This window comes from Macaca mulatta, chromosome X, assembly GCF_049350105.2.
Source record: "Macaca mulatta isolate MMU2019108-1 chromosome X, T2T-MMU8v2.0, whole genome shotgun sequence".
Classification (NCBI taxonomy): Eukaryota; Metazoa; Chordata; class Mammalia; order Primates; family Cercopithecidae; genus Macaca; species Macaca mulatta.
In genome coordinates, this window is record NC_133426.1 from 126,656,516 (window position 1) to 126,683,577 (window position 27,062).

At 41.2% G+C, this 27,062-nt stretch overlaps 3 protein-coding genes across 9 annotated transcripts in view; 2 read left to right on the forward strand and 1 right to left on the reverse strand.

The window, feature by feature from the left end:
* Positions 1-937: 937 nt before the first annotated feature.
* Positions 938-8,663, forward strand: ZBTB33 (zinc finger and BTB domain containing 33). Of its 2 annotated transcripts, XM_028841668.2 has the most exons (3): positions 938-1,258; positions 2,952-3,053; positions 3,689-8,663. In XM_028841668.2, the coding sequence occupies exon 3, from the start codon at positions 3,691-3,693 to the stop codon at positions 5,707-5,709; it is 2,019 nt and encodes a 672-aa protein (XP_028697501.1). In that variant the 5' UTR covers positions 938-1,258; positions 2,952-3,053; positions 3,689-3,690; the 3' UTR covers positions 5,710-8,663.
* A 248-nt stretch (positions 8,664-8,911) lies between these two features.
* TMEM255A (transmembrane protein 255A) overlaps positions 8,912-27,062 on the reverse strand; it is a 52,155-nt gene continuing 34,004 nt past the window's right edge. For 3 of the 6 annotated variants that reach the window (XM_028841669.2, XM_077987522.1, XM_001085757.3), the window contains 2 exons: positions 18,553-18,696; positions 8,912-11,292 (listed from right to left, as the gene is read on the reverse strand). In XM_028841669.2, coding sequence (XP_028697502.1) covers positions 11,134-11,292; positions 18,553-18,696 — 303 coding nt within the window. In that variant the 3' untranslated portion in view covers positions 8,912-11,133. 6 annotated transcript variants of the gene reach the window in all.
* LOC106995308 (prefoldin subunit 4-like) lies at positions 20,340-23,826 on the forward strand. The gene is made up of 3 exons (XM_077989494.1): positions 20,340-20,345; positions 22,535-22,669; positions 23,446-23,826. The coding sequence occupies exons 1-3, from the start codon at positions 20,340-20,342 to the stop codon at positions 23,824-23,826; spliced, it is 522 nt and encodes a 173-aa protein (XP_077845620.1).

The window sequence follows — 27,062 nt, forward strand, 5'->3', positions numbered from 1 at the left end:
TTCCTTGGTTGAAGATATGATCAATAACCAGCCTAAAAGGGAAATATTTTGCTCTCCAAACACCCATCCTGTTGTTTCATTCATTATGGTACTCAGTTGGAAGGGTATTAGCAGAGGATTTTAAAAAATTATGTAACTCACAATGTATTTTTTCAGTCATTAATCACTGAACACTTACTATGTGTCAGACACTAAAGCCCTCTGAAGATGAAATGCTATGGAAATAGTAATAATAAAAAATTAAAATAGTAATAATAAAAAATTAAAAATGCAAGTGTTAATATTATTAATCTTTCAAGATACAGGTCAAATGACAGCACTCGATTTGCTATTCTCTTCTCTGCTTCTACACCTTGTACAAATATTTTTGTACATGTTTGTGTACCTACCTACTGAGCTCCCTAAAGAGGTAGAGACCTTTGGGTTATTCATTTTTGTATTCTCGAGAGCCTAACATAGGGTTTTTGCTACAGATCAAGCAAGGGGTTAGTAAATGCTAGGTGAAATGAGGGAATTAACACAGTACTGCATCATTTAGTATTCAATTAAGAAGACAGTTGTCCAAACACTAAATTTCTTTCTTAAAAGTAGTTAATGTAATGTAGTTGCTGTCTTGTTATCCCAGAACTTGAATTACCATAAGAAGTTGTTAATTCATATTTGATTGTATGTATTCTATTTCAAGATGGTTTATCATGTAGCAAACAGTCTAATAGAGCAGATTCAAATTTGCAAAAGAAATGAAACCTGTATAGTCTCTAAAAGTTTGTAGGCCCTAGAAGTTCACATTGAATTTCGATGAAAACGACTCGCGTCCCTTCCATCCAATTGCTTGCGACTGCCTTACAGATCTTTCCCTTTCCTTTTTTCCCACCCTTTCGCCCTCCGGAAATAGCCGAACACACAAGAGCTTCCCAGTCTTCCTCCGCCCCCTTGCGGAAAGAGCCGAAGGCAGAGCACGGCGCCGAGGTGGAGCCGCCTCAAGCTCGGGCCCTTCCGGACCACCCCGGCCTGCGCTCGGAAGAGGAGGGCGCCTTTGACTTGAGCGCTTCGCCCCCGCGCTGTGCCCTCTGTCGGCGGCGTGGGGCAGCTGTAGCAGCGTTGGCGGCAGGAGGCGGCGGCCGCGTCGACGTCGACCCAGACTGGAGCGACGTTTAAAGAAGGGGCAGAATCGCCGGGGAGTGCGGCTTCTTCTTGTTGGGGGACTCCCAGCCTTCCGCGCGTCCCGAGGTGGAGAAGCGGCGGCGCCGCGAAGCAGGTGAGGACCCGGCCCCAATCCGGGAGGGGGCGAAGGAGCGCGCTTGCCTTCTCCGTCCCTGGGCCGCGCCTGCGTTTGCATTCGCCTCACTTGAACCAGGAAGCGGCAGAGTCGGAGGCTCTGCTCCTCCGGCTCTTTCTTTGTGTGGGCCGGGGAGTGAAGGAGGGGACGAGCAGCGAGGGCGGCGGCGCGGTCCCCTTCGCCGTTAGGGGCCGAGGGGCTGCCGGTGCCCTGGGTAGGCCCCGGGGCGTGGGGAGCCCATCACAGAGACCCACTTGGCTTTTCCCTCGCCCCTCTCCCTGCTTTTTTGTGCCTCTTTTACTTCCCCAGCCCCTACTTTGATTTAGAGCTTTTCTGCCGGGCCCATCCTCCCCTTCCGTCCCCTTCCCGGGGCACAACAATGCCGCCTGCTTCGCTTCATCCCCCCCAACACCCCACCCTGCCTTTCACCACCTTCTACTTTCCCTGGTACCCCATATTCCTCCCGCCTTCACTCTGCTGTTTGTACCTCCATCTGTATTTGCAAGAAGCTTGCTTTGCACGTGAATTGGGGTTAAAAACCTCGGTTGCAGCTGGCAGGGTCCATATGGGGAAGAGGGAGGTGGAGGAAGGGAGATGAGGTTCAGCTGCCGCAGGGAGCCGCGTGTCGGTTTGTTTCACTCCCTCGCGGATGGCTTTTATCTCTTTTCCACCGTCACCAGCTCCTCCAAACCGGCCCTTGGTCAAGGGTTTCACAGTGATGTGGAATGGCTTTTCCACAGTCGAATAGCAGATCTTCGGGGTGGGTTCAGACCGACTTGTGCTGTCCCTGGGCCCACCCTGACGGGGAGGAGGGGGACACATAAACGAAACGAAACCGAGTCCCAGTGTCACCTGGACACGTACATTTGACGCATTCCCATATTGGAAGAACCCGTGTGTAACTGACAAAAATTGCGTGCCGTTTTCAGAAAACCTGTCTTTCCACTTAAAATCGACTTCTGTGGAAATGCCCGTATTTCGGAAGCCCTGGTTTTTGGCAAACTGTCCAAAGGTCACCCTTTCTGATGATGAATACCTTTATGGTAACCTGAAATTCCTTGGTACTGTTAACATGCAACACCTTCTAATAATGTTTTAAATCTTTGATTTTTAGACTTTTTGCCTGCTGTTTGTTCTTAAGGTATCATTTTGAAAAATTTAGAAGGTATTTGAGACAGAATTGCCCTCCACGTGTATGTAACTTAAGCATTGTGACATCTATACCTTTTTGGTAACTTCAAAGGGAGAGAATATTAATAAAAATATTTCTTCACTAAAATTACTTGTCAACTAATTGTTAATATATAATATCCATGTATTAAAATATATCCATATATAATCATATGTATGGATATTATATGTATATTTAATATATGGATTTTTTTAAACTTTGGCCTCTTTGTTACTGGAAATATCTTCTGCAAAGTGCAAAAAATGATGTTTTGCTAGTGCTACACAACAATGCATTCTGAACATCATCCCCTTTTTCTAGCGTAATCTATTCCAGTAAGTTAATGTTTTCATTTTCACTAACTCATTTGGTGTGAAAAAGTTCTCATACCAATGCACATAATTCTTTACCAACAAAAATGAAATGTTTCGTGTTTTCTTGGAAGTGGGCATTTAGAAATGGTAAACTTTCCTTTTCCTTTGTCATATTTTTTCATGATAGTGTCTGTTGACTTCACTTGGCACTGTTTAACATTCCACCTCTGGAAATTGTAAAGATGGAGAGATGAGGGGAAGGGACAAGGGGATGAAGAAAGAGGAGAGGGTAAGAAAGATGTTTAATAGTTTATCAAGATGAGGCACCCCAATTTAAATAACAGAAAAATAATGGGACGTTGGGAGGTAATAATTGTCAGTGTTTATAAATGTCATTGGCTCCAGGGTGTAGATTCTGCATATATTCTTAAAGATTAGTTAAGAGTGTGAATTTCAGACACAGTATTGCACGCACTGAGCTTTTCTGACATTTAAATCATTTACAGAGACGTAACTTCTGTGTGTTCATGATGATTTTCCTTAATTTTGACAGTTAAAAATCAACTCTTACCTCTTCTTGGAGAGAAAACCCGAAATTGGGACTAAGAAAATTAATTCTAATCTTTAAAAATCACTTAGTGGAGATGCATGTATCTAATATTCAAAAGAAGGTGACTATGGAGATTACTGTTCAAGTCTCTATAACAGTGTAAAGCTTACTCAACTCAGGAGCAAGCCATGAGATTTGACACTTGTTCCAAAAGCCTACCTGTATGAACAATTTCTGTAAAAGCCAAAAAATTATGCCAAACTTTGGTTAAAACTTGAATAAACTAATGATGCTGCAGCTTAAATTCTAAATGATAAGTACTTTTGTTTTTTCTCTCTAATCCTTTCCCATCCCCTCCTCTCTTTCTCTTAAAGGCATGGAGAGTAGAAAACTGATTTCTGCTACAGACATTCAGTACTCTGGCAGTCTGCTGAACTCCTTGAATGAGCAACGTGGCCATGGACTCTTCTGTGATGTTACCGTTATTGTGGAAGACCGAAAATTCCGGGCCCACAAGAATATTCTTTCAGCTTCTAGTACCTACTTCCATCAGCTCTTCTCTGTTGCTGGGCAAGTTGTTGAACTGAGCTTTATAAGAGCAGAGATCTTTGCAGAAATTCTCAATTATATCTATAGTTCTAAAATTGTTCGTGTTAGATCAGATTTGCTTGATGAATTAATTAAATCAGGGCAGTTATTAGGAGTGAAATTTATAGCAGAGCTTGGTGTCCCATTGTCACAGGTTAAAAGCATCTCAGGTACAGCTCAGGATGGTAATACTGAACCTTTACCTCCTGATTCTGGTGACAAGAACCTTGTAATACAGAAGTCAAAAGATGAAGCCCAAGATAACGGGGCTACTATAATGCCTATTATAACAGAGTCTTTTTCATTATCTGCCGAAGATTATGAAATGAAAAAGATCATTGTTACCGATTCTGATGATGATGATGATGATGTCATTTTTTGCTCCGAGATTCTGCCCACAAAGGAGACTTTGCCAAGTAATAACACAGTGGCACAGGTCCAGTCTAACCCAGGCCCTGTTGCTATTTCAGATGTTGCACCTAGTGCTAGCAATAACTCTCCCCCTTTAACAAATATCACACCTACTCAGAAACTTCCTACTCCTGTGAATCAGGCAACTCTGAGCCAAACACAAGGAAGTGAAAAATTGTTGGTATCTTCAGCTCCAACACATCTGACTCCTAATATTATTTTGTTAAATCAGACACCACTTTCTACACCACCAAATGTCAGTTCTTCACTTCCAAATCATATACCTTCTTCAATCAATTTACTTGTGCAGAATCAGCAGACACCAAACAGTGCTATTTTAACAGGAAACAAGGCCAATGAAGAGGAGGAGGAGGAAATTATAGATGATGATGATGACACTATTAGCTCCAGTCCTGACTCGGCCGTCAGTAATACATCTTTGGTCCCACAGGCTGATACCTCCCAAAATACCAGTTTTGATGGATCATTAATACAGAAGATGCAGATTCCTACACTTCTTCAAGAACCACTTTCCAATTCCTTAAAAATTTCAGATATAATTACTAGAAATACCAATGATCCAGGCTTAGGATCAAAACATCTAATGGAGGGTCAGAAGATCATTACTTTAGATACAGCTACTGAAATTGAAGGCTTATCGACTGGTTGCAAGGTTTATGCAAATATCGGTGAAGATACTTATGATATAGTGATCCCTGTCAAAGATGACCCTGATGAAGGGGAGGCCAGACTTGAGAATGAAATACCAAAAACGTCTGGCAGCGAGATGGCAAACAAACGTATGAAAGTAAAACATGATGATCACTATGAGTTAATAGTAGATGGAAGGGTCTATTATATCTGTATTGTATGCAAAAGGTCATATGTCTGTCTGACAAGCTTGCGGAGACATTTTAACATTCATTCTTGGGAGAAGAAGTATCCATGCCGTTACTGTGAGAAGGTATTTCCTCTTGCAGAATATCGCACAAAGCATGAAATTCATCACACAGGGGAGCGAAGGTATCAGTGTTTGGCCTGTGGCAAATCTTTCATCAACTATCAGTTTATGTCTTCACATATAAAGTCAGTTCATAGTCAAGATCCTTCTGGGGACTCAAAGCTTTATCGTTTACATCCATGCAGGTCTTTACAAATTAGACAATATGCATATCTTTCCGATAGATCAAGCACTATGCCTGCAATGAAGGGTGATGGTATTGGGTATAAGGTTGACACTGGAAAAGAACCTCCAGTAGGGACCACTACATCTACTCAGAACAAGCCAATGACCTGGGAAGATATTTTTATTCAGCAGGAAAATGATTCAATTTTTAAACAAAATGTAACAGATGGCAGTACTGAGTTTGAATTTATAATACCAGAATCTTACTAAACTCCTTTGAAATACTAGAAAGTTGTGTTTTGGATGATGGGGCAGGGGTTTCAGAAGATCTGTAAAACAAGGTGCAAATAAGTTAATTTGATCTGCCACATTATCTGAAAGAAGTGTAGTGGGATTTTTGTTCATAATTTTTAGAAGCAAATTTTTCTGAAAGTTTTGACTAGAGGTGAGACCCCCTCCCCAAGTATCTGTTTATATAGTTAGTTTTCAGCTCATTTAAAAGGCAAAAATTAAAAGCTTGGAGAGATAGTTTTCTGAATAGAATTTGAAGCAGTCTGAATGTTCTTTGAAAATAACTGGAGTTATTAGCATACCCTAGTACGTCTTACAACTTTCCCCTTCCATGTTAGCACTTTACTGCTGAATTCTCAATTTTCTTAACATTGAGACAATAAATGTGTGTTTTGTCTTGTATATGGCATAAAGAGTAAAGTTTTAGAGTTGTTCTGGAAAATGTCAGAATAAGTCTCTGCTTGGGTTGTGTCATCTGCTAGTCCAAGCGGACAGCAACCTCCTGCTACCCTCTCTCCATGAAAATAGCCATGCAGACAAGTCTCTCATCTGAAGAACAAATTAGATTTAGCTAATCAGAATTAATCCTTGCTTTCATTGCCATAGTCTGTAAAAGACTTTGGTGGCTAGACCACTTTATACCTTTGCAATGTGGTCTCTGGGGGCAAAAAACTAACGAAAAAAAAAATCTCTGTAATGGCGGATAGGAGGACATGAAAAGTTCTGTTGCATGTATTTTTAATTCTCTGGCTACCACGTTGTAGAGAATGGAATGAAGATTTCCTTTTTGCTTCTTATGGTTAAAAATATTCCCATGAAAATTTTCAAATTTTGAATCTGAAAGCCACCAAATGAATCTTTATGTATAAATCCTTGTAAATGATAGATTCCATGGGTGAGACTTTACATATTTTGGGTGGGAGGCTACTGGCATATATTTTTAAATGTTCATATTATGTAGAATCTCCAATAGGAAGTCTTTATTTGAAATAGTTGAATCAGTGATCTAGTATTTTCCTTTCAGCAAGATTTGTTAGGTTTTTACCCCTTCTAAAATAAGTTTTATTCCATCCGCAAATTGCTGCAATATTATAGCAATCAGAAACTACATAAGGAATGTTATATAGGCTTGTCAGTTCCCATTTTTCTTGACAACAATAAATACCACTTTTCTTCTTTTTAAAATGACACATATTTAAACACTTAGAAAATAAAGTTAACACTTACTGAAGTGCTAGTACTAAACTGTGCTAGTACTAAAAGGAAGCAGGTTGGAACATACATATAGCCTAGCATTTATAACAGAATTGTTGAACGTCTGTAAATGATTTTTTGTTTTTTTGCAAAGGAAAAAATTGATACTGGAAAAGATTGTTGTGCATAGTTATTAGTCATTTGTAACCTTGCTTAAGTATTTCTTAGTCCAACATAGATATTTTCTTTCTCCTTACCATGTATTTTAAAAAATAGCCTATTTCTTGACTTTGAACTTAAAGCTTTAATCATAATTTCTCATGTATACATCGTTCTTCTGATGGTAAGCTGGATTTGAAGGTAGTGGTTTCAGTGTTTCTTAAGTTGGTAGCTGAGGGTATCAGGCATCAGTACATGCAATAATACAAGAAAAAAAATCCTTTGCTTGCCAAGGGGTAGAGTGATGTGCATTTATCTGTTTTCTGTTCTGTAAGTCTAGACCTTCAAACCATTTGTAAACTAACCCCTGGGAAATTTGAAATTACCTTATAACTTAAGACTTTGTGATCTCTGGAATCACCATATCTGTTTCTTTTTTGTGTAGATATTGATAACATCACTCTTTGACTATAGTGTGCAGTCTGAAATGTTCTCAGTGAAAATTTGTTTGAGTTTCATTAATGCTATTTCACCAGTTAGACATAATTACTTCTACCAATGTGAATGATACGGGTGCCGGCAGAGCTTCCAGATCTTTCAGACTCAACTGCTAGGTCAATTAGTTTGTCATAATAAAACTTGGCAGTTTCTACAAGCCTATTATGACAAACCAGGAACTAATTCTATAATGGAAAACTATGTGTTCTGAATAATAGGGATGTAATTATTTGCTGCTGCTGTGCTCTGTAAATTCTGAATATGACATTTAAACTGTGCCTACTAAAGGTATCTTCTGGAGTTTTTTGGGAGGAGAGAAACTGGAAAATTAAATTGTATTTTTGCCAGAAGACTCTTACTTGCATGCGTCTCAGGGTCTTCAGTTTTTCTATAAGTTTCCATATCCAAAGTTCGCAGTTCATGTGAAATACTTCTTTGGGGCAAAAGTCCTTCATTCCTGGTATTTATTGGATTGGAAATCTGTAGCAAGATGCTGTTTAAAATTATCATGTGGTTTTTCTATCTTATACTTAGCTCTCTGGCTCTTGAACTTCCTTTTCGTCTTTGAAGTTAGCTTCAGATTTCCTCCTATGCTAAATTACCTGTAAATATTCTGGATAGGAACTACTTGAAATAGTAATTTGTTAAGAGATACGACAAAATGAAAATGCTTAAACTACAGAAGTTTTAAAATGCCATAACAATCTTGCAAGACTAACTTTAAAATATACTTTAAATGATTATTATGATTTTGGTGGTAACGATCCCCCACACACAACTACTATGAAGAAATAATGCCACATTTTTCCCCATTGTACCAAAAAGATAAAAAATGGTAAACATTGCTCAAGGTATTTTGTATTGTCAAGGCATGCATATTCTAAAGAATTAAATGCTAACTTAACAGCACTGGCTTTCTGGCTGGTCAACCATATGAAACCTTGTTCATTCCTCCCAGTACTGTAATGTTCACACTTGTACAATCTTCCCTGTCATGACTTTAAGTTCTACTTTTCATTAACCATGGCCTGATATTAGTTCTTAGAGCTTCTTGTGGCAAAAATAAAATGATTTAATTCTGATGTTTGAGTGCGTGTTTTACAAGATTGTCTTTCAGAAATTATATGGGTTTTTACATTTTTCAATTTTTGCAGCAGGAGACTGGAGCTGTATTTCTGATGACAGCATGGCAGAATTTCCCATTAGGTTTTATATGTTGGTTAATCATGTCCCCTTTTATCTTGAACCCTAATAGTCAAAAGTGAGTCAGCTGCTGTCAGTTGCTTTAGAGCATTTGCTGTACTTTTATAGCTACCTTGACACAAGTGGATAAGGCGGAGGATAGTTTTATTCATTTGAAACATCACAAAAGCAGTCTGAGTTTTCAACATGGCAGTGATACAGATTTTAAGCAACATCCAGTTTATACAGGTTCTGGATTAATATTTTAATGTTTCATGCCCAGTTCAATACTTTAAAGCAGAATTAGGAATAAAGCAGTAAATATTACAAAATGCAGTCAAGATACATATTGGAAATACAAATCCCTTCATTACAGCAAATGTTTTGCAAAAGAGTAAAGCAGCAAATAATTTTTCCAAGGTAACATGCACTTTATATAATTCAATGTAATAAAAGCTGCTCAAATTAAGTGTTACAAAATCTATACTGTTTCAGGTTATTTTGTAAAGTAAGAAAAATACATAGAAATGAGCCATAGAATCTTAACACTTTAAGAAATGTGATAAATGTAGGATATACTGTGTAATGGTGCCTTTAAAAAATTAAATATAGACATTCACTAAAGCAAATGGTCAAGTGTAAATGGCAAAAAACTTCATTGAGTATTACAAGTTGGTATTTGTTTAGTAAGTCAATTGGATATTAGTCTCTTTGAAATCCAGTAGAATTTTAATATGCTCAGAACTGTAAAAAATCATAGTAATTTTGTATAACACAAAAGGATTGTAGTTTTTCAGATTCAAAATCTGGATAAGACAACATTCATGATGCTGAAAGTTAAACTGGATATCTTGCAAACATTTACTGTTAATAATGAGAGAGTGCACTTCTTGTGCCTTGATTCTTGATGGCTGGGTGTCTACAAGGTAGATGGGAGCACCAGCATTTGTCTGCTACCTCTAATCCATTAAGTTGGGAGGTAGCAATATTGGCTGGAAATTTTTCTAGTGTGTGTTCTGTGTTTGGAGAACTGTCTAATTAGGTACCGTCCTGTAGCCCCTGTATTTTTTATGTTATAAAGTTTAGGATTATCAATCTTCCTTTAAATCAATTCTCAGGTTAACATAAGATCACAATGAAGGTGTTCATTCTGAAGTGAAGGCATGGGTGCAAAAGTGTTTTAAACTTATCAGGTTGATGGTTTAAAGCTATGTGTAATTAAAAGAACTGTACAAATAATCTACCACGGTGTGCCAGATGGATTTTAAATCTACCATAACACTTAAGTATTTGTCAAGTTGGCTATGTTTGAGGTTTTGCAGACTTGAAGCGGCATTGTAACACTTTCATAATCTTGAATGCTGTCATGACTGGTCTCAACAGAAAAAAGGACCAGTAAGACCAGTGGTATTAAAATACAGTCTTTTGGGGTGGGGTGCAGGATACGTGCGGATTGCTGGGGTTAAGCACAATATTTGAAGATTAAATAGTCACAAAGATTAGTAACAATTCATATCACGACCCAAGAACCTAATTTATAACATTTTTAAACTCTTAATTACAACCATAAGATTTATATCTCCTGTAGCAAATGTATTTTGTAATAATGCAACATGTAGTAGAACCACTGTCTCCTAAGTGATCTACTTAAAGCATCTCACATGTTGCTGTGTATTTCAGTGTTTCCGGAACAATACATCCTATTCCCCACTACTCAAGATGCAAGAATATTGCACTTTTCCCTTTAGGAGGTACCAATAACAAAAGCTGAGCTGAGTGATCACAACAGCCATTTTTACAATACAGAGAAGAAAGGAGTAAGAGATATGGGCAGCCTTTTTCAACATCCAGACACAAGCAAACAAAATCTTAGCCAGAACTCTCTGTATTGGAACTACTGTGTAGCCCCATCAGCTGGGAAATTGTCCTTAGGGACTGACTTTAGTGGTAGGGAAAGATAGGACCTATAAGCCGGGTGCTTCAACCTAGGTGCTGGGGTGGCAATCTGCCAAGGGCCTGAGGACAACACTTCTTTACATAAAGTGAAAGAGACGGCAACCACACTTCTGCTGAATACAGAGGTGGAGCATAGGGTAATGCAGGTCCAAACACGACAAGCTTCTTGCTGGGCTGGCTCCCCAGCCTTGCTTAGAGAGTGTGAGCTGCCCTTCTTCTGTGCTGGGTTCAGCCTAGCCACCCCTGCTCTGCACTAATAATGAATAAGCTTCATCCCTATCTTTCCCTAGCCTGGCAGGCCATTGTAAAACTTTATGCATAAAAGTCACACTTTAAATTTTGAACCCTACACACTTCCACTGAAGCAGAAATACAAAAGCCACAATAATCTCAATAGCCAGCAGGCATTCCTCTTTAGGGACTGTAAGGTGGTGGCTTTTCAAAAGGTGGATAGTAGGGTGGAGAGTAACGGGGCGGTGCACTTGAGGACCACATGTAGCTGGGTGAGGGAGAGGCAGACTGGGGCTCATCAGAAAGTCCAGAGGGAGGGGAGGATGGAAAGACACTGGAATGCTGTGTGATAAAAAGAAAACGTTAGTTTAGGCAGTGAGTTTGCAATTCCCTGAACAGTCATTACTATTTAAAAATGAATATGGGCCAGAGCCTTTTTTTCTATTTGGAAGAACAGAGAGCTAAACCTCACAGAGTTAATAAGCATGAAACACGTGGTTCTCTTAGTCACTCAGACTACAGCCACCTGCAGAAATATCTTGGAATCCTCCTCTGCAACCCCTCACAGTCCACATCCAATCAATCACCAAATCCTGTTGCTTCTACTTCTGTGTTGTCTCTTAAATCCATCACTACCTTTTCTACATTTATAACTCAAGCCTCCAATATCTTTCCCTTAAGCTATGGCAACAACATCCCAACTAGTCTTCAAAAAGGTAATTTTTGGCCTTGAGAACATTTAATGAGGTTAAGCCATTGATCCCTGGGAAAGTCTTTGCTAAAAGAGTATATCACAGAGAGGTAGTACAGTAGTCAGGAGCCCCTCTCATAGACAGGAAACTAAGGTCAGAGAGGTTAAATAGCTTGTTTGGACCTGGAGTCTTCTGACTCCAAGTCCAACATTTTCTACTCCACCTTAACTGCTGCCCTCTCATCCCCAAGTGCACAGTAGGCTGGAGAGCAAAGAGTAACAAAGGCATGGAGGTGAGAATGAGGAACAATGTGTCAGGTTGCAGAGACACTGAGTATTCAGTTTTACTTTGTGTTGTCTTACTTTGGGAAAGGTTGTTAGTCTTTGGGAAAGGAATGGAAATGAAGTTTTTAAAATATGCAGTGAATTGGCAAGAGTCATTTTCCCCTTTCTCTCCCTGGCCTATGTATATCCTTGACCCTAGTGAGTTCCCTGCTGAAGGAGAGTTGGCCTGTTGTGTTTGTTGCTGTATCCTCCAGAGCTCAGAACAGTACTTGCCATGTAATAGGTGCTCGATAAATCTTGAATGAGTGAATACAATTTCAGGAGCATAGTAGATGAACTTGGCATGCTTTTAAAAAATAAAACCTAGGCTGGGCGCGGTGGCTTAGGCCTGTAATCCCGGCACTTTGGGAGACCGAGGTAGGTGGATCATCTGAGGTCAGGAGTTCGAGACCAGCCTGGCCAACATGGCAAAACCCCATCTCTACTAAAAATACAAAAATTAGCTGGGTGTGATGGTGGGTGCCTGCAATCCCAGCTACTCAGGAGGCTGAGGCACGAGAATCGCTTGAACCTGGGAGGCAGAGGTTCCAGTGAGCGGAGATCATGCCACTGCACTCCAGTTTGGGTGACAGAGTGAGACTCCATCTCGAAAACAACAAATAAATAAACAAACAAACCTATGTCCAGATTTCTAAGCCTTGCTTGAGGCACAGAAATATCTTCCTTACCACATAATGTTAAGACTGAGAAGAGATGATAGCTGCCATCATCCCCTGCCTCCCAAATCCCATCCATTATTTCACTCTGAGTGAAGAAATGGCAGGGTCATAGAACCTGGAGAGCCCTTAAAGGCAAAACAACCTGAGGCAGTGGACTCAAGACAATCTAGATTCTTTCCTAAAAACTCAATTTTTCTCCTCCCTCCAAGAAGACACCCTTTGTTAAAACATCAGTATAGTGATTTCCTGATTTTCCATCTTGTACCCTTCAAACTCTCCCTTCCTCCTCCTCTCCCTCCCTCCTGTTCTATTGCTTTCCTCAACTAAGAACTCTCTCTTCTTAACCAGAGAGGGGAACAAAAACCCACCAGGGCAAAGAATCTCTGTGCCTGGGCATGTGGCACTCACTGCCTCTCTAAATCCCACTACAGAGATGACATGAGAGGCAGCAGGCCAGTTTTAGGTGTTCCCAGCCACAGAAGGGAGAGGCAAGTTTCCTGAAGTGAAGCTAAAGGCAGTTCTGTCCTGAGAGGCATTAAAAGGCTTCTGTGGGCAGCAGCTGCTGTGGGTGGCAGTTGTACACTTTGATAATAAAAGGGGGTGGTACAACGGCCCTTGGGTTTTCACTTCTCAGTTTTGTGTTTGAGAAGTATGGGGGGGGAGGGGGGCATGATTCTCACTTCCCTTTGAGGATGCTGGGAGTCTTAAGGATAAAATTGAAGGGTTCCTGGCAGAGCTAGGGAGCTTACTGGCTGCAGTCCACACACCGTTGGGGTTTAGTGAGGGAAAAGGCCCACAGTACCACTGCATAGTTTCCTAGCAACAGGCAGGCACCTTGGGAAAGATTTGGCTTTGTCGCAACTGGGGAGTTGGCCTGGTGTATTCTGGTTCCTGCCTGAGAGTGTGACTTTAATAATGCTGTGGACAGCTCAGGAGAACAGAGCTTTGAATCCTTGTGCACCACCAAGCATAAAGAGCATCTAAACAGCCTACTGCTGGGCCTAGTCAGCTCCAGCTTTCTGAGCTGCTTCTTAGAGGCTGGGGTGACCAACAGGCTGATGGTGCTCAAAGAGGAGCACCACCCTTTGAGGGACACAGATGGCTTTCCTCTTCCACCTTAGCCTGCCTCCTGCCTGCCTGATGGCTGGCCCACACTCTTCAAGATCAATGTGCATTTCCATCAGGGCATGCTTCTCTCTTCAGGAACCTTGTGGGACAGTGACTTCACAAAGAGCCCGGGAACTGGCTGGTGATAATTACTAAAGACGCTGTATCCCAAGGGTAAAATCCAGCATCTGTTGGTACTGTGCATTCCCTCTCTGTTCTGCCCCCGGAAGCAAAGCTTGGACAGATGGAGAGAAGAGTGGATAAAAGAAAGATTTTTTAAAAAGGGGTGAGTCAGGAACAAGGGAAAGGAGGGGAAGAAAGGAAAGACTTGACAGTGGGGCGTAGGGCGGGTGGTGGGGGGAAGAAAAAGTTGAGTGACAGCAACAACAGCTTTCTAAGGCTCTCAGCAACCTATGCCATAAACTGTACACTCCTAGGATCAAAGCAATCCTTTTATTAAATGGGCCCAATTTATAATGAGTAACTTTTAGTGGCTAGGGTGAAACCTAGTGTACCCTTGTGATTTAATAAAGAAAAACAGAGGCACTTTTGAATTGCATAGGTTGAGACTTTTGTTTTAAGCTTAAACTTGGCAGGTCACCAAATGGATGGGAAAGGGACCATTCCATGGTTAAAGTAGGGGTACTGGCCCAGTATGCCAGACTGGGAAATATTGCTGGGAACCTTGAAGGGTTTATAAATAGCTGGGTTTAATTTCCCAGCAGAAGTAAAAACTGATGCTTTGTACCCTACAGATTTTGGACTACTTGGCTAAAGCTGAAGGGCTGGTGGGTAAATAGTGTAAAGGACAAGAGAAATGAGTGTTGGTTGATGAGCAAGGAGGCAAAGATAGTCTCAGCTTATATCCTTCCTGCTTTGGAGTATGGGGAGTTCCTGAGAATCAAGGACACCCTGGAGCCCAGTGCTTGAAAGAATCCAGTTTCTCTAAGCTCAGCACTCAAAACTTCCTCAGGGCCAGCTGATCAGACCCAAATCCTTGCTCATGTCTGACCACAAGAAGTGTTTCCCAAGCTGCCTCACTGGACAGCTACCCAATAAGGGTATGACTTTGAGGGGTTAAAACAAAACATTATAAGTCTTTTTTCCTCATCCTTCTATTAGCCTCAGGGTCAAAAGGAAGTTGAAATCACCAAACCCAAAGTCACAGAAATAGTCCTACTTGGAAATAACCAAAATGGGAAGTCGTTCAGAAGAAAGTCTAGAAAGGTCCATTTTCTGACTGTAACTTAGGTCATTTTACAATGAGAAGCGCATGAGGGAGCTCTGGCCTTTTGGGGGTGGGTCTGTGCTTCAGGTGGTTTTATTGTCAGATCTGGAGTGCATTTGCTGACTGCTTTTTATTTATCTGGGAATATAAGCAGATGTTTCTTGGCCTCTTGACTTTTTTTTTTTTTTTTTTTTTTGAGACGGAATTTCTCTCTTGTTGCCCAGGCTGGAGTGCAGTGGCGTGATCTCGGCTCACCGCAACCGCCACCTCCTGGGTTCAAGTGATTCTCCTGCCTCAGCCTCCCGAGTAGCTGTGATTACAGGCATGCGCCACCATGCCTATCTAATTTTGTATTTTTAGTAGAGATGGGGTTTCTCTATGTCGGTCAGGCTGATCTCGAACTCCCGACCTCAGGTGATCCACCCGCCTTGGCCTCCCAGAATGCTGGGATTACAGGCATGAGCCACTGCGCCTGGCTGACTTTCTTGTGTAAAGAATGGTATTTTCGCCTATGAAACTATAAGGGAATGAAACTTGGTGAGCAAAATAAAGCTAAACTAAAATACTAAAATGAAACCATTTAAATCCTAGAGAGAAATCACTTAAAATCTTACTCCCTCAACACCTAGGCTATACAATTATAAGGTCTTTAAACAGGAAATACTAAAGACATCTTGAGCCTAGGGAAAGAAGTGGGAGACATATAAAAAGTGCCCAAGCAGCCCCTGAATTCCCCCCTGAGGAATGCATGAAGGAAGGGCATCCTTTTTCAGTGGGGATCAATTTAATAATTTAATAATAAAGAGTAAAGAGACCCTTTCTGAGGACCATGAGTAGGAAGCCCACGATTTAAACCAGTAGAAAGTATAAATATCCCAAAATTAACTGGGGAAAAGATCTGTGCTCCAATTAGATTCACAACTTCAAAAATCCCCCAACCCAATCTCTGGAATCAGACAGTCCTAGATATAAATCCTTGCTCTTTCACTTACCACCTCTGTGACTTTGGTGAAGTCACTTAATCTCTCCATGATTCAGTCATCTTATCTTAAAAATGGCAATTACAAGAGTACTTCTCTCAAAGAGGTAAATGACTGAATGATGATATAGGTAAAGCACTTAGCACAATGCTTAGTACATAGTAAGTACTCAGTGAATAGTAGCTGTTATTAAAAAGTAAGGGTGGGCCAGGCGTGGTGGCTCATGCCTGTAATCCCAGCACTTTGGGAGGCCGAAGTGGGTGAATCACGAGGTCAGGAGTTCGAGACCAGCTTGACCAACATGGTGAAACCCTGTTTCTACAAAAGCTACAAAAAAGTGAAATAGCCGGGTGTGGTGGCGCATGCCTGTAATCCCAGCTACTCGGGAGGCTGAGGCAGGAGAATTGCTTGACCCCAGGAGGTGGAGGTTGCAGTGAGCCGAGACTGTGCCATTGCACTCCAGCCTGGGCGACAGGGCGAGACTCTGTCTCAAAAAAAAAAAAAAAAAAAAAAAAAAAAAAAAAAAAAAAAAAATGGAGAGGCTTCTACAATCCCTGAAGTCCCTGCTACTAGGTTTGGACTAAGTGGCTAAATCTGGATCCCTTCTTTGGGTTAGGTATACGGTTTCCATAGCATTCTGGGTAATGTTTTCTTTACTTTTTGTCCCCACTGCTGTCCCCTGACCACCAACCCCCAAGTCCCTAGACTAATGCAGGGGCTGTCTCATTTAATTTCTATTTCCACAGCTCCTGGCTCAATATGTGGCACATGGAACACAGAGTAAACATTCATTGAACTGAAACCAACAATCCAAGTCACTGCTGGCATTCTCAATCTTGCTTTCATTTCTGGGGTAGGATTTGAATGAGGAATGATGGCTCCATACCCAAAAGAGAGGTTTCCTATCTTATAATTTGTGGTAACCATCACCAGATGTATTATTGTCCCTACTTAAAGGGTTCATTATAAAGTGCAAATTCCTGAAATCAATGTAATTTACTTTGATATAAAAGTAGAGGAGGCCTCTTGGGCTAGACCCATGTGTGGCTCCTCTATTTCAGGATGACTTTTTATTATAGGGACCCCAAGAGAATGATGACCCTCCTTGTTTTAGCTTCAACATCCCTGCATTCTTTTAAAGAATTCCTTGTTGCCTCAGTCACTATTGAAATTATTCCCTTCTTGGACATATTTTTGTTTTCCAATCTATACCACCAATTTGGGTAACAAGTTACCTGGGTTGTCTACCTGTGTACACAGTAGGCTTTAGAACGAATTTTATCATTTTATTTCTAAGCTTTAACCCATTTATGCCTAGTGTCCCATTACTGGAACACTAAGCTTGTGGGAGTTATTTATATCCTCCTGCTCAAGGTCATCGCCAAAGTCTGATTTATCACACAAAAAAAATCTGCAACCTCTGGCATAAATGGGTTAATGGATACCTTTTTGAACTAGTACTATATTTTATACAAGTGAAAAAGTGCATGTTCACACTATATGTATTATTGTCGCATTATAGAACCACAGACCTCTCTGAACGGTATCTAAACCAAACACAACAACACTTTATTCAACTTAATCAGATTTTTAAGTTTCAATTATTTTGCCAAACTGAAGTTGCAATTAGGTTGCCCAACGGCTTAGTATTGCCAAACTGGCTGGTTAATTGGAGTACCCCCAGATAGTCATAATTTTATGTCCCCATGGAACATTCATGGTCTCTTGATCAATAGAAGCAAATTTATTATGAGTTTCACTTCCTTAAAAGGTATTTCCTTCGGTCACTAAAGTTTGAATTAACTAGATTTTAGTGTGACCTTGCTCTTCTGTGGTCAAGGGTTTATAATCATTGTACATACCTAAAGGACCATTTCACTTGTTTGCCCAAAGCGTCTAGTTCAGTGTTCTGCATACAATGAATTCCTTTTAACTAAGTGCCTTTTTTTGGTTCTGTTTTTCAACTAGTAGTCACAGTTCAAAAGGAAAAGGGGAAAGTGCAAATTTGGTAACACTGTTTCTGACCTACGTGATAACAGGGCAAAAGGGGAGGGGTGTTATAAAAATACTCTGTGTATTGCTCTGTGTAGTCCTAGTTAGGAAGCCTGGAGAAAAAGAGTGGGACATCTTCCTCATTACAGGTTTGATTCAAACCCTTGTGTGGCTCAGAATGCCCTTGTATTAAGTAGCAGGATTAGGCCTCTCCCCATATCAGACGAATGGAAAAAGCCACTGTTGCACAGGAGTCCATGGTAGCGTACAAATGAGCTGCCATTTCCCAACTAGCTTATCTTCTCCTTGGTGTGGTTCAAGGCAATTTGGGATACCTTGATTCTACCTCCCTCTCTCCCCTTTTCTTCCATCTCTCTGTTTCTTCTCTTGGACAGTTTCCACCCGCCCATCTCTGCCATCATTGCCTGCCTACATAGTCCTTAAGCTAGCATCCACAGGCTTCTGGCCATTAGGGAGATGCATGGCTACCTCATACATATGCAGACAATGGAAAGGTTCCGTAATTGAATTTAGGGAGAGAACAAGAGAGCATGAGTGAGAGCAAGGGTAATAGAGAGTTCTTTTTCTCCCAAAACATACCTGAAAGTCATAAGCAGAATATGGTGGCAGGTGAGGAGGGCTATGGTAGTAGGTATTGTAGGATGTCACTTGGGGATGAGCATAGTAAGAAACTGTTGGATGGGTATTTTCAACAGAGCAGTTCAGTGCTGGGAGAGTTGGGTTCTGTAGAAAAACACAAATTAGAAACAACATAAACAGTCGTCACTAGGAGAAAGGTTAAATAAACTTGGTACATCTATACTATGGAATACTATGCAGCTATTGATAAACAATGATGTAGACCTATTTAGAGAAAGTTGTCCAGGATATATTTTTATGGTTTAAAAGCCATTATGTTATATTAATATAGCATGATTTCAATTTATGCTTTAAAAAAAGACCCCCAAAATTATACATGTATGTACGTTTGTAAGTGCAAAGAAATTAACCTGGAAAGATGCATAGCAAACTGTTAACTGTGATTTATCTCTGGGGAGAGTAGTAGAATTAGGAGGTATATAGGGATTCTTAACTTTCTGCTATATATGTCAAAGTGTTTACAACTAATTTGTATTGTGTCATTTTCCCCAAACTTTTTAACTTGAAACATTTAAACCTATAGAAAAGTTGAAATTATTTGTGTGATTTTAAAAAACAAGAATTAAAAAGAAAAAAATAAGACTCAAAATGCAAAACATCAAATAGACAAGGCTGAACAAGCTAGTGTTCTTGCTGTGACAGAGTGTGTTCAATCACAAAGAGTTTGTAAAAGTTGTAAGGATTCTTAGAGATCCCAACCTTGCTAAGGGGCTCTCCTGAAGATATTTCTCATCAGCCCTGTAGAGTAGAGGCAAAATTCTAGCAGTGCACAGAAGCCATGAAAGACCAAGAAGAATATATTGATCCCCCCCTTTTTTTTTTGGCAAATAAAATGATGCAGACATTTTATATCCTTTTCACAACATGGTGGTGTGTGTAGCCCTTTATGGGTTAAAAATAATCTTGTCCAGAATGGAGGCCCTGTTCTCATCAGAGCCAAAGCACTGCTAAAGGAAGTTACCACTACTCATTAGTTCCCAAGTAGGACTGCTTTGTGCCACATGGGTCAAGGTGTGGGGTAAATGTTTTTTCCATCTTCCATGTCATTGATACCTCCTCCATTCATGTGTATAATTGACAGATGTCTGAAAAATCAGTGTGTCTTCCTTCTGGAACATATCTACAGCACATTAACAGAGAAGCAGAAGCTTCCTCTCAAGTGATGAAAATGTGTAGGCAGGCTTTGGCAGTCACAAAGGCAACCATGTTAGGGTGTTGGCAGGGGGAAACTCCCTTCCAGCAAGTTTCAACACAGTTCTGTTGCTCTCTTCCTTGGAGTGGGTTACTGTTTACATCTCTAGGAGGTTTGAAGAGCTACAAACCTCAGTCATTATAATGCAGCTCACAGACAGCCAGATAAATGTTTGTTAGCCTCTTTAATGTGTGGGAGAGGGCTGAGATCTTGATCATTCCAAGGGCTGGCTTGCTTTATAGAGGAGAGCACTCAGAAATGCCCTTACCTCTCCACCAGAATTCTGAAAAGGAATTCTATCCCTCGGGAAGTACCAGAAATCATGTTCCCTTGGCATTCTATCCATTAAAAACACACCCTCCAGCTCTTGCAAAATGAAACCAGCTCTTCTATCTAAATGAATTAAGCCTAACTGCGGAGAAACAATCATGCAATGTAAACTATATAAAAGTTTTTGTGTGTTCAGCAAGGCCAAGGGTCTAGACAATATTTGAAAGGAAGTTGACTATTATAGAGAAGGCAACACGGAAAAAACATGAGAGTAAGATTAAATGGGTATAGGAAAGTCTCTGAAGAGAAGAGAGTCGGGGGTAGAGGATATAGAGAAAATGGACAAGCCAACAAGAGAAGGAAGAAGAGGGAGGGGAATGGAGTGAAAACTTGGTCAGGGATGGGGCAAAAGAGATGGCCCAAAATAGTGGTCTGGTTATATTTTAAATCAATAAATCTGATTTTACAATAAATGTGGGCCCTGTTTCTATTTGTGTGCACATATAGGAGTGTGTGTTTGTGTGTGTGTGTGTGTGTGTATTTCTGTTAGAATTCTGGGACTTACATTGTGAGACAACCCCCCCGCCCCCCCCCCCCCCCCCCCCCCGCCATTATTGATCAGTAGCATTCTGAGCTCCAGTAACACAAAAGGTTACTAGGTAGCACAGGAAATGGTGAAAGCAATCTTGCCTGGACAAAACTGAGTCTATTCTGAAACAATGATTGTGGACTTTGGAAAGAATGCTACTTTTTTTCCCTCTCCAGTTTACTCTAAACCAGCGATACCAATTAGGAGAAAATGGAAAGATATATTCACTTTTTAAAAATTTGTCTCAAATCCTCATATCTTTGGTCAACAAACTCTTCTTCAAACATTTATTTAAGATCTTTTTCACCAAGCACCTCTTGTCAGGGTTCCTTTCATGATCCCACAGCTTTGGAAATGGTGGTTCCTAGCTGATTCCATTGAAGGCTGCCAGCTCACAGCCCCTGTCCTCACTCTCTGGAAATGGCTTTCATCAGCTAGCACCCCTGAGCCTCCCTGCAGACCCGGGGGACTCTACTCAGGGAGAGGCACATCACAAGTCACCAACCACACTTGGATGTAGGCCAAGGATTGTACTTAGGCTCACCTGAATGATGTTCCTGAACTTTTTACACCATGGTCTTATTTTAATAGAGTGATCTAGGCAATGATTCCTCCTTGGTATCCTTATCTATGCCCCCACTGGTGTTCTCTAATCTCTTGAATCAAAGATCCTCTCCTGGGATCTTTGCTTTCATTTTTTTTCTGCCCTGGTCCTTGATAGAGTTCCCAGGATTTACATTTGATAATGCTCAGTACTTCTCTTGCTCTCCTTCCGTACTGTGAAAGAAGCTCCCAACAGGTGAAAACAACTTGCTTTTAATTTTTAAATTAAATCAACTAAACAAAGGAGATAATATCTGTTAAAACACTCATAGAACCAGAAAGGGCTATCCAAATGTTAGTCAGGGGCAGCTGGGATGGAATAGAAAGAGCAAAGTCTCTGGCATTTGACAAATCTGGGCTCCAGTCCCAGTTCTGCTACTCGGCTCTGGGCAAGTCACTTGACCCCTCTTGGCCTGTTTCCTCACCTGTTAAACAGAGACCTACCTCACGAGGTAGTAATAGTGAAGATTAATTGTGCAAAAGCACTTTGTAGAGGGTTAGGGGCCATTATTGCCCCTATCAGGACAGACCATCAGCAAACCCGTTTTTTCCTCAGGAGATCAAAGATAACAGTGAAATTAAGAATGCAGAAACAAATCTATATATCTGCAGTTAATTGATTTTTGACAAGGTTGCTAGGACCATAAAGTAGGGAAAGAGCAGTCTCTTCAACAGATGTGCTGGGAAAACTGGATATCCACATGAAAAAGAATGAAATTGGACCCCTACCTTATACTAGATATAAAAGTTAAATCAAAATGTGTCAAAGCCCTAAATGTAACACCTAAAACTATAAAATTCTTAGACAAAAATGTGGAAATCATGACCTTGGGCTTGGCAATAGATTCTTAGATATAACACTAAAAGCATAAGCAACAAAATAAAATATAGATAAATGACACTTCATCAAAATTAAAAACTTTTGTGCATCAAAGGCCATTATCAAGAAAGTGAAAAGACAACTCACAGAATGGGAGGAAATACTTGCAAATCACATATTTGATAATGGTCTAGTATCCGCTATTTATGAAGAACTCTTTCAACTCAACAACAACAAAACATTTAAAAATGGGCAGGATTCTTGGTGAGTGGCCAGGTCCCAGCTACAGCAGGGGAGTGGAGGGTGTGGGATGCTGGGGGTGCCCAGCTCTGAAGCTCAGTGTGGGGCCCAAGACTGGGGCCCCCAGCCCTTACAGCTGCTCCATGGGGAGCCCTGTCTGCACCCAGGGCCCTGAGCATTTGCTGAGGCATCTGGCTTGTTGAGGCAGGGGTCCCCAGGTCGGAATCCATGGAGGGCTCTGGGCACCTCTTTCAGTACTGATGGTGCCTCTGGGGAGCATGAGGACCCTGCAGCCCAGGCCTTGTCCTTAGGGTGTGGGAAACTGAAGGTCCCATTGACTGAGGTTGGCTTTTACGCACTTGATGCACTGATATGGTTTAGATTTGTGTCCCCACCCAAATCTCCTCTTGAATTGTAATCCCTGTAATCCCCAGGTGTTGAGGGAGAGACCTGGTGGGAGGTGATTGGATCATAGGGGTGGTTCCCCATGATGCTGTTCTCATGATAGTGAGTGAGTTCTCAAGAGATCTGATGGTTTTATAAGGGGCTCTTCCTCCTTTGCTTCCTTCACATGCACTCTTGCCTGTTGCCATGTAAGATGTGCCTGCTTCCCCTTCTGCTATGGTTGTAAGTTTCTTGAGGCCTCCTCAGTCATGCAGAGCTGAGTCAGTTAAACCTCTTTTCTTTATCAATTACCCAGTCTTGGGCAGTTTTTTTTTTTTTTTTTTTGACGGAGTCTCACTCTATTGCCCAGGCTGGAGAGCAATGGTGCAATCTCGGCTCGCTGCAACCTCCGCCTCCCAGGTTCAAGTGATTCTCCTGCCTCAGCCTCCCGAGTAGCTGGGATTACAGGCATGCACCACCACACCTGGCTAATTTTTGTATTTTTAGTAGAGACAGCGCTTCACCATGTTGGTCAGGATAGTCTCAAACTCCTGACCTCGTGATCCGCTCACCTCAGGCTCCTAAAGTGCTGGGATTACAGGTGTGAGCCACTGCACCCGGTCGGGCAGTTCTTTATAGCAGTGTGAGAATGGACTAATACATGCACTTTACCTGGGTTATCACATCAGCCCTCACAAGTCCACAGGTAGGTGCTACTAGTACTGCTGTTTATAGGCTGCAGAAAATTTCAATGCTACTTTTGAAGATCAACAAAAGGTAAACAAATTTGCAAGGAATATGAGTAGGATAACAGAGCCGAAGGAAGAAACAGAAGTAAAAAGGAAACAACTCCACAATTTAGAAGATGTTTGCAATGACATCATGCTTGCAGATGATGACTGCTTAATGATACCTTATCAAATTGGTGATGTTTTCATTAGCCATTCTCAAGATGAAGCACAAGAAATGTTAGAAGAAGCAAAGAAAAATTGGCAAGAAGAAACTGATGCCTTAGAATCCACAGTGGTACCAATTCAGAGAGTGTTAGCAGATTTGAAACTTCAGTTATATACAAAATTTGGGGGTAACATAAACCTTGAAGCTGATGAAAATTAAACATTTTATAATACTTTAAAATTTTGTTTAACAAACTATAATATTGTTTGGAAAATAGAAAAAAATGGGCAAAGAACTTGAATAGATATTTCTCCAAAGAAGATATACATACAAATTGCACACAAACATATAAAAAGATGCCCAACATCACTGGTCAGCAGGGAGGTGCAAATCAGAACCACAACAAGATACCACTTTGTGCCCACTAGAATGTTTATAATTTTTTTCAAGAAAATGTTGGTGAGGATGTGGAGAAATTGGAACCCTCACACACTGCAGGTAGGAACGTAAAATGACACAGCTGCCATGGAAAACAGTTTGGCAGCTCCTCAAAAAGTTAAACATAGAATTACCAAAAGACCCAGCAATTCCACCCATAGGTGGGAAAAGAATTAAAGCAGGCAATCAAACAAGTACTTGTACATGATTGTTCATGGCAGCACTATTTCCGGTAGCTAAAATGTGAAAACAACCCAAATGTACATCGATGGATAAAAAACTAAATAAAATATGGTCTATCCATACAATGGAATATTATTCAGCCATAAAAAGAAATGAAGCATTGATATATGCTACAAGGTAGATGAATCTTAAAAATAAAAATTATGATAAGTGAAAGGAGCCAGACCCAGAAGTTCAAATATTGCATGATTCCATTTATAGAAAATACCTGATAGGTAAATCCATAGGGACAGAAAGCAGATTAGGGGTTGCTGGGGGCTCAGGGAAGGGGCAACAAGAAGTGACTCTTTAATGGGTACAGGTTTCAGGTAATGAAAAAGTTCTAGAACTAGACAGAAATGATGATTGCACAACATTGTGAGTGTACTAAATGCCACTGAATTGTACACTTTGAAGTGATCAATTTTATGTTTGTGACTTCCACCTCAATTTTTTAAAAGGGGCACAGTGAGGGAAAACAGGGGACTAAAGCTAAGGCTAAAAGCTTGGCAGGGTTGTATTCCTTAGCTTATCACCTTCCTACTCCTCCCTTCTTTCCAACTTCCAGAAATTTCTTGAAAGTGTCCATCTAGCCACTCTCCCTGTCTTCCTCAGATGCCCTTTGCCTTCAAAATCCAATTTTTTCCATCACCATGGAAAGGGTCTTATCAAATCCTTCACGCGGAGAGATTAGTAACTCAAAGTATTAACACCTCTGTGGCCTACAAGCCTATTCCTTTGTTTAATACATGCATTTTGAAAGCAGACAAGGAGAAAAAGGACAATGCTTATCTTAAAGTAAGGAATAAAACATGGTGGCAGTTTCAGCACCCACAGTAGGGTAAAATTGGAGAGGGAGGAATCCTTACAGGCACCCCACAGAGCCTACCAAGTAGCTACCACCTACTCCATTTGTGCATCAAGGTAGCTTTGCCATCCAAGGCTGAAAGCTCTAGGGACAATTTAGAGAACTCTTAATGCCCATCCTGAGGTCCCATCTCTTCAACTCGCCAAACCTGGGAGCTTCTCTTCCAGCCAAAGCTGCTGAGATTCCACACAATACCTGTACTTTCATCTGCCCCCCTGGGGAAAGTCTCCAAGAACAAAGGGCTTTCTTTTCTCCAAAGAAGCCCCAACCCAGAAACAGCTTTTTTGCAGCTCTCTAACCTGAAAGCTTTCTCAAGGCCAAATTTACAGGAAATCCTTTTCCCTCCTGGGGCTCCACCTTTGTTGATGCTTCCCCTACTTGTTAGTGCTTGGGCATTCCAGAGTCCGGGGAGGGAAGCTGGGATGAGAAATGCGCAGATGAGAGAGGGAGAGAAAGAAGAGAGAAAGACAGAGTGCAGACGGGCAGGAAAGGATTTCTCTTGACTTAGAGTCACTAGCAGGAACACTTAATACTTCCAGTCAGCCCAGTACTGCTGGAGACTTGCGGTCCAAAACGATAGAGTGTTTTTCTTTTCCCTTGTCCTACCCCACCTTTCATTTTCCGACATTTATCCTTTTGACAGTCCAGGATCAAATTACAAACTGCCTTTCAGGTTTCTGTTCTTCAGGGACCCCAAAATCTGACAGAAACAGCCAAGGGCCTAGGGGCTAATTTCTGGCGTCAAAGGAAAGTCCCTCTTAGGCACAAAATAATTCCATAAACAGATGTGGGACGTTCATTTAAAGCAGTGGTATTCAATCATGGCTGCAGATCAGAATTACCTGGGAGCTTAAACAAAAACAAAAACAAAAACAAAAACCTGATGCCTGGGCTTCAGTTTAGACCAATTAAATCAGAGAAGGGGCCCAAGCATTTTTTTTTTTTTTTTTTTTTATAGACAAGATCTCACTCTGTCACCCAAGCTGGAGTGCAGTGGTGCAGTCATGGCTTACTGCAACCTCAACCTCCTGGGCTCAAGTGATCCTCCCACCTCAGCCTCCCGAGTAGCTGGGACTACAGGTATGTGCCACTACACCCAGCTAATTTTAAAAAGTTGATTTTTCTCAATAGAGACAGGGGCTGTTGCTCAGCATAGTCTCAAACCCTGGGCTTAGTCAGTCCTCCTGTCTTGGCCTCCCAAAGGGCTGAGATTACAAGCATGACCCACCATGCTGGGCAGGTGATTCTTATATGAAGCCAGGTTGATAACCATAACTCAAAGCTATTGTCTCCATAATTAGAGATCTAGTTTTATCAAATAAGCAAATAAATGCTTAGAAATGCCTTAAAGGGAAAGGAAAAAAAGAAGCCTACTATATGGAGTACCTACTGAATGCTGAGTCCTGGTGTGCCTTTGCAGACACACACACACAAATAGAAAAGATTTGGAAGGGAAGAATGGAAAGTGGGGAGGCTGAGGTTGAGGTTCAACTTGAAGGCAAGACCTGGCAAGCAGCCTAGCCTAGAGCTGGCTCTGCGAATGCAAACAGAAAAGAGCCCAGATGCTCTTTCTGAAGAAACTTCAGGATGAAATACCTGGGGAGGGGGAGACTAGCATTAATCCCACCTATAGCTAGAATAACCTTTCCTTCCATCTCTCCCAAAGTTTGTTAGGGGAAAACTATTCCCAAAAAATTTTACTAAAAGTGTGGGCTACTATGTTTACATAACCAGTGCGAATGGGGGAACTGAGAACACCCCTTCCTCCTCTCACCCCATCCCCAGAAGGTGCCTCCAGAACAAGGTAATTTGTGTATAACAAGAAATATTTGCAGACTGATAACATTACCTGGCTCCTTCAACTTGACACATTTGAAGGCAGCTACATCCTTGAAGCAATTGCTTCTGATTCCTCCCTTCAAAATAT

What these genes read in the sequence shown, in the direction of transcription:
- ZBTB33 (XM_028841668.2), top strand. Translation starts at nt 3,691, where the DNA reads ATGGAGAGTAGAAAACTGATTTCTGCTACAGACATTCAGTACTCTGGC.
- LOC106995308 (XM_077989494.1), top strand. An exon ending in TGAAGGTCCCATTGACTGAG is followed by an intron (nt 22,670 to 23,445) that starts GTTGGCTTTTAC and finishes TGCTGTTTATAG; the next exon opens with GCTGCAGAAAATTTCAATGC.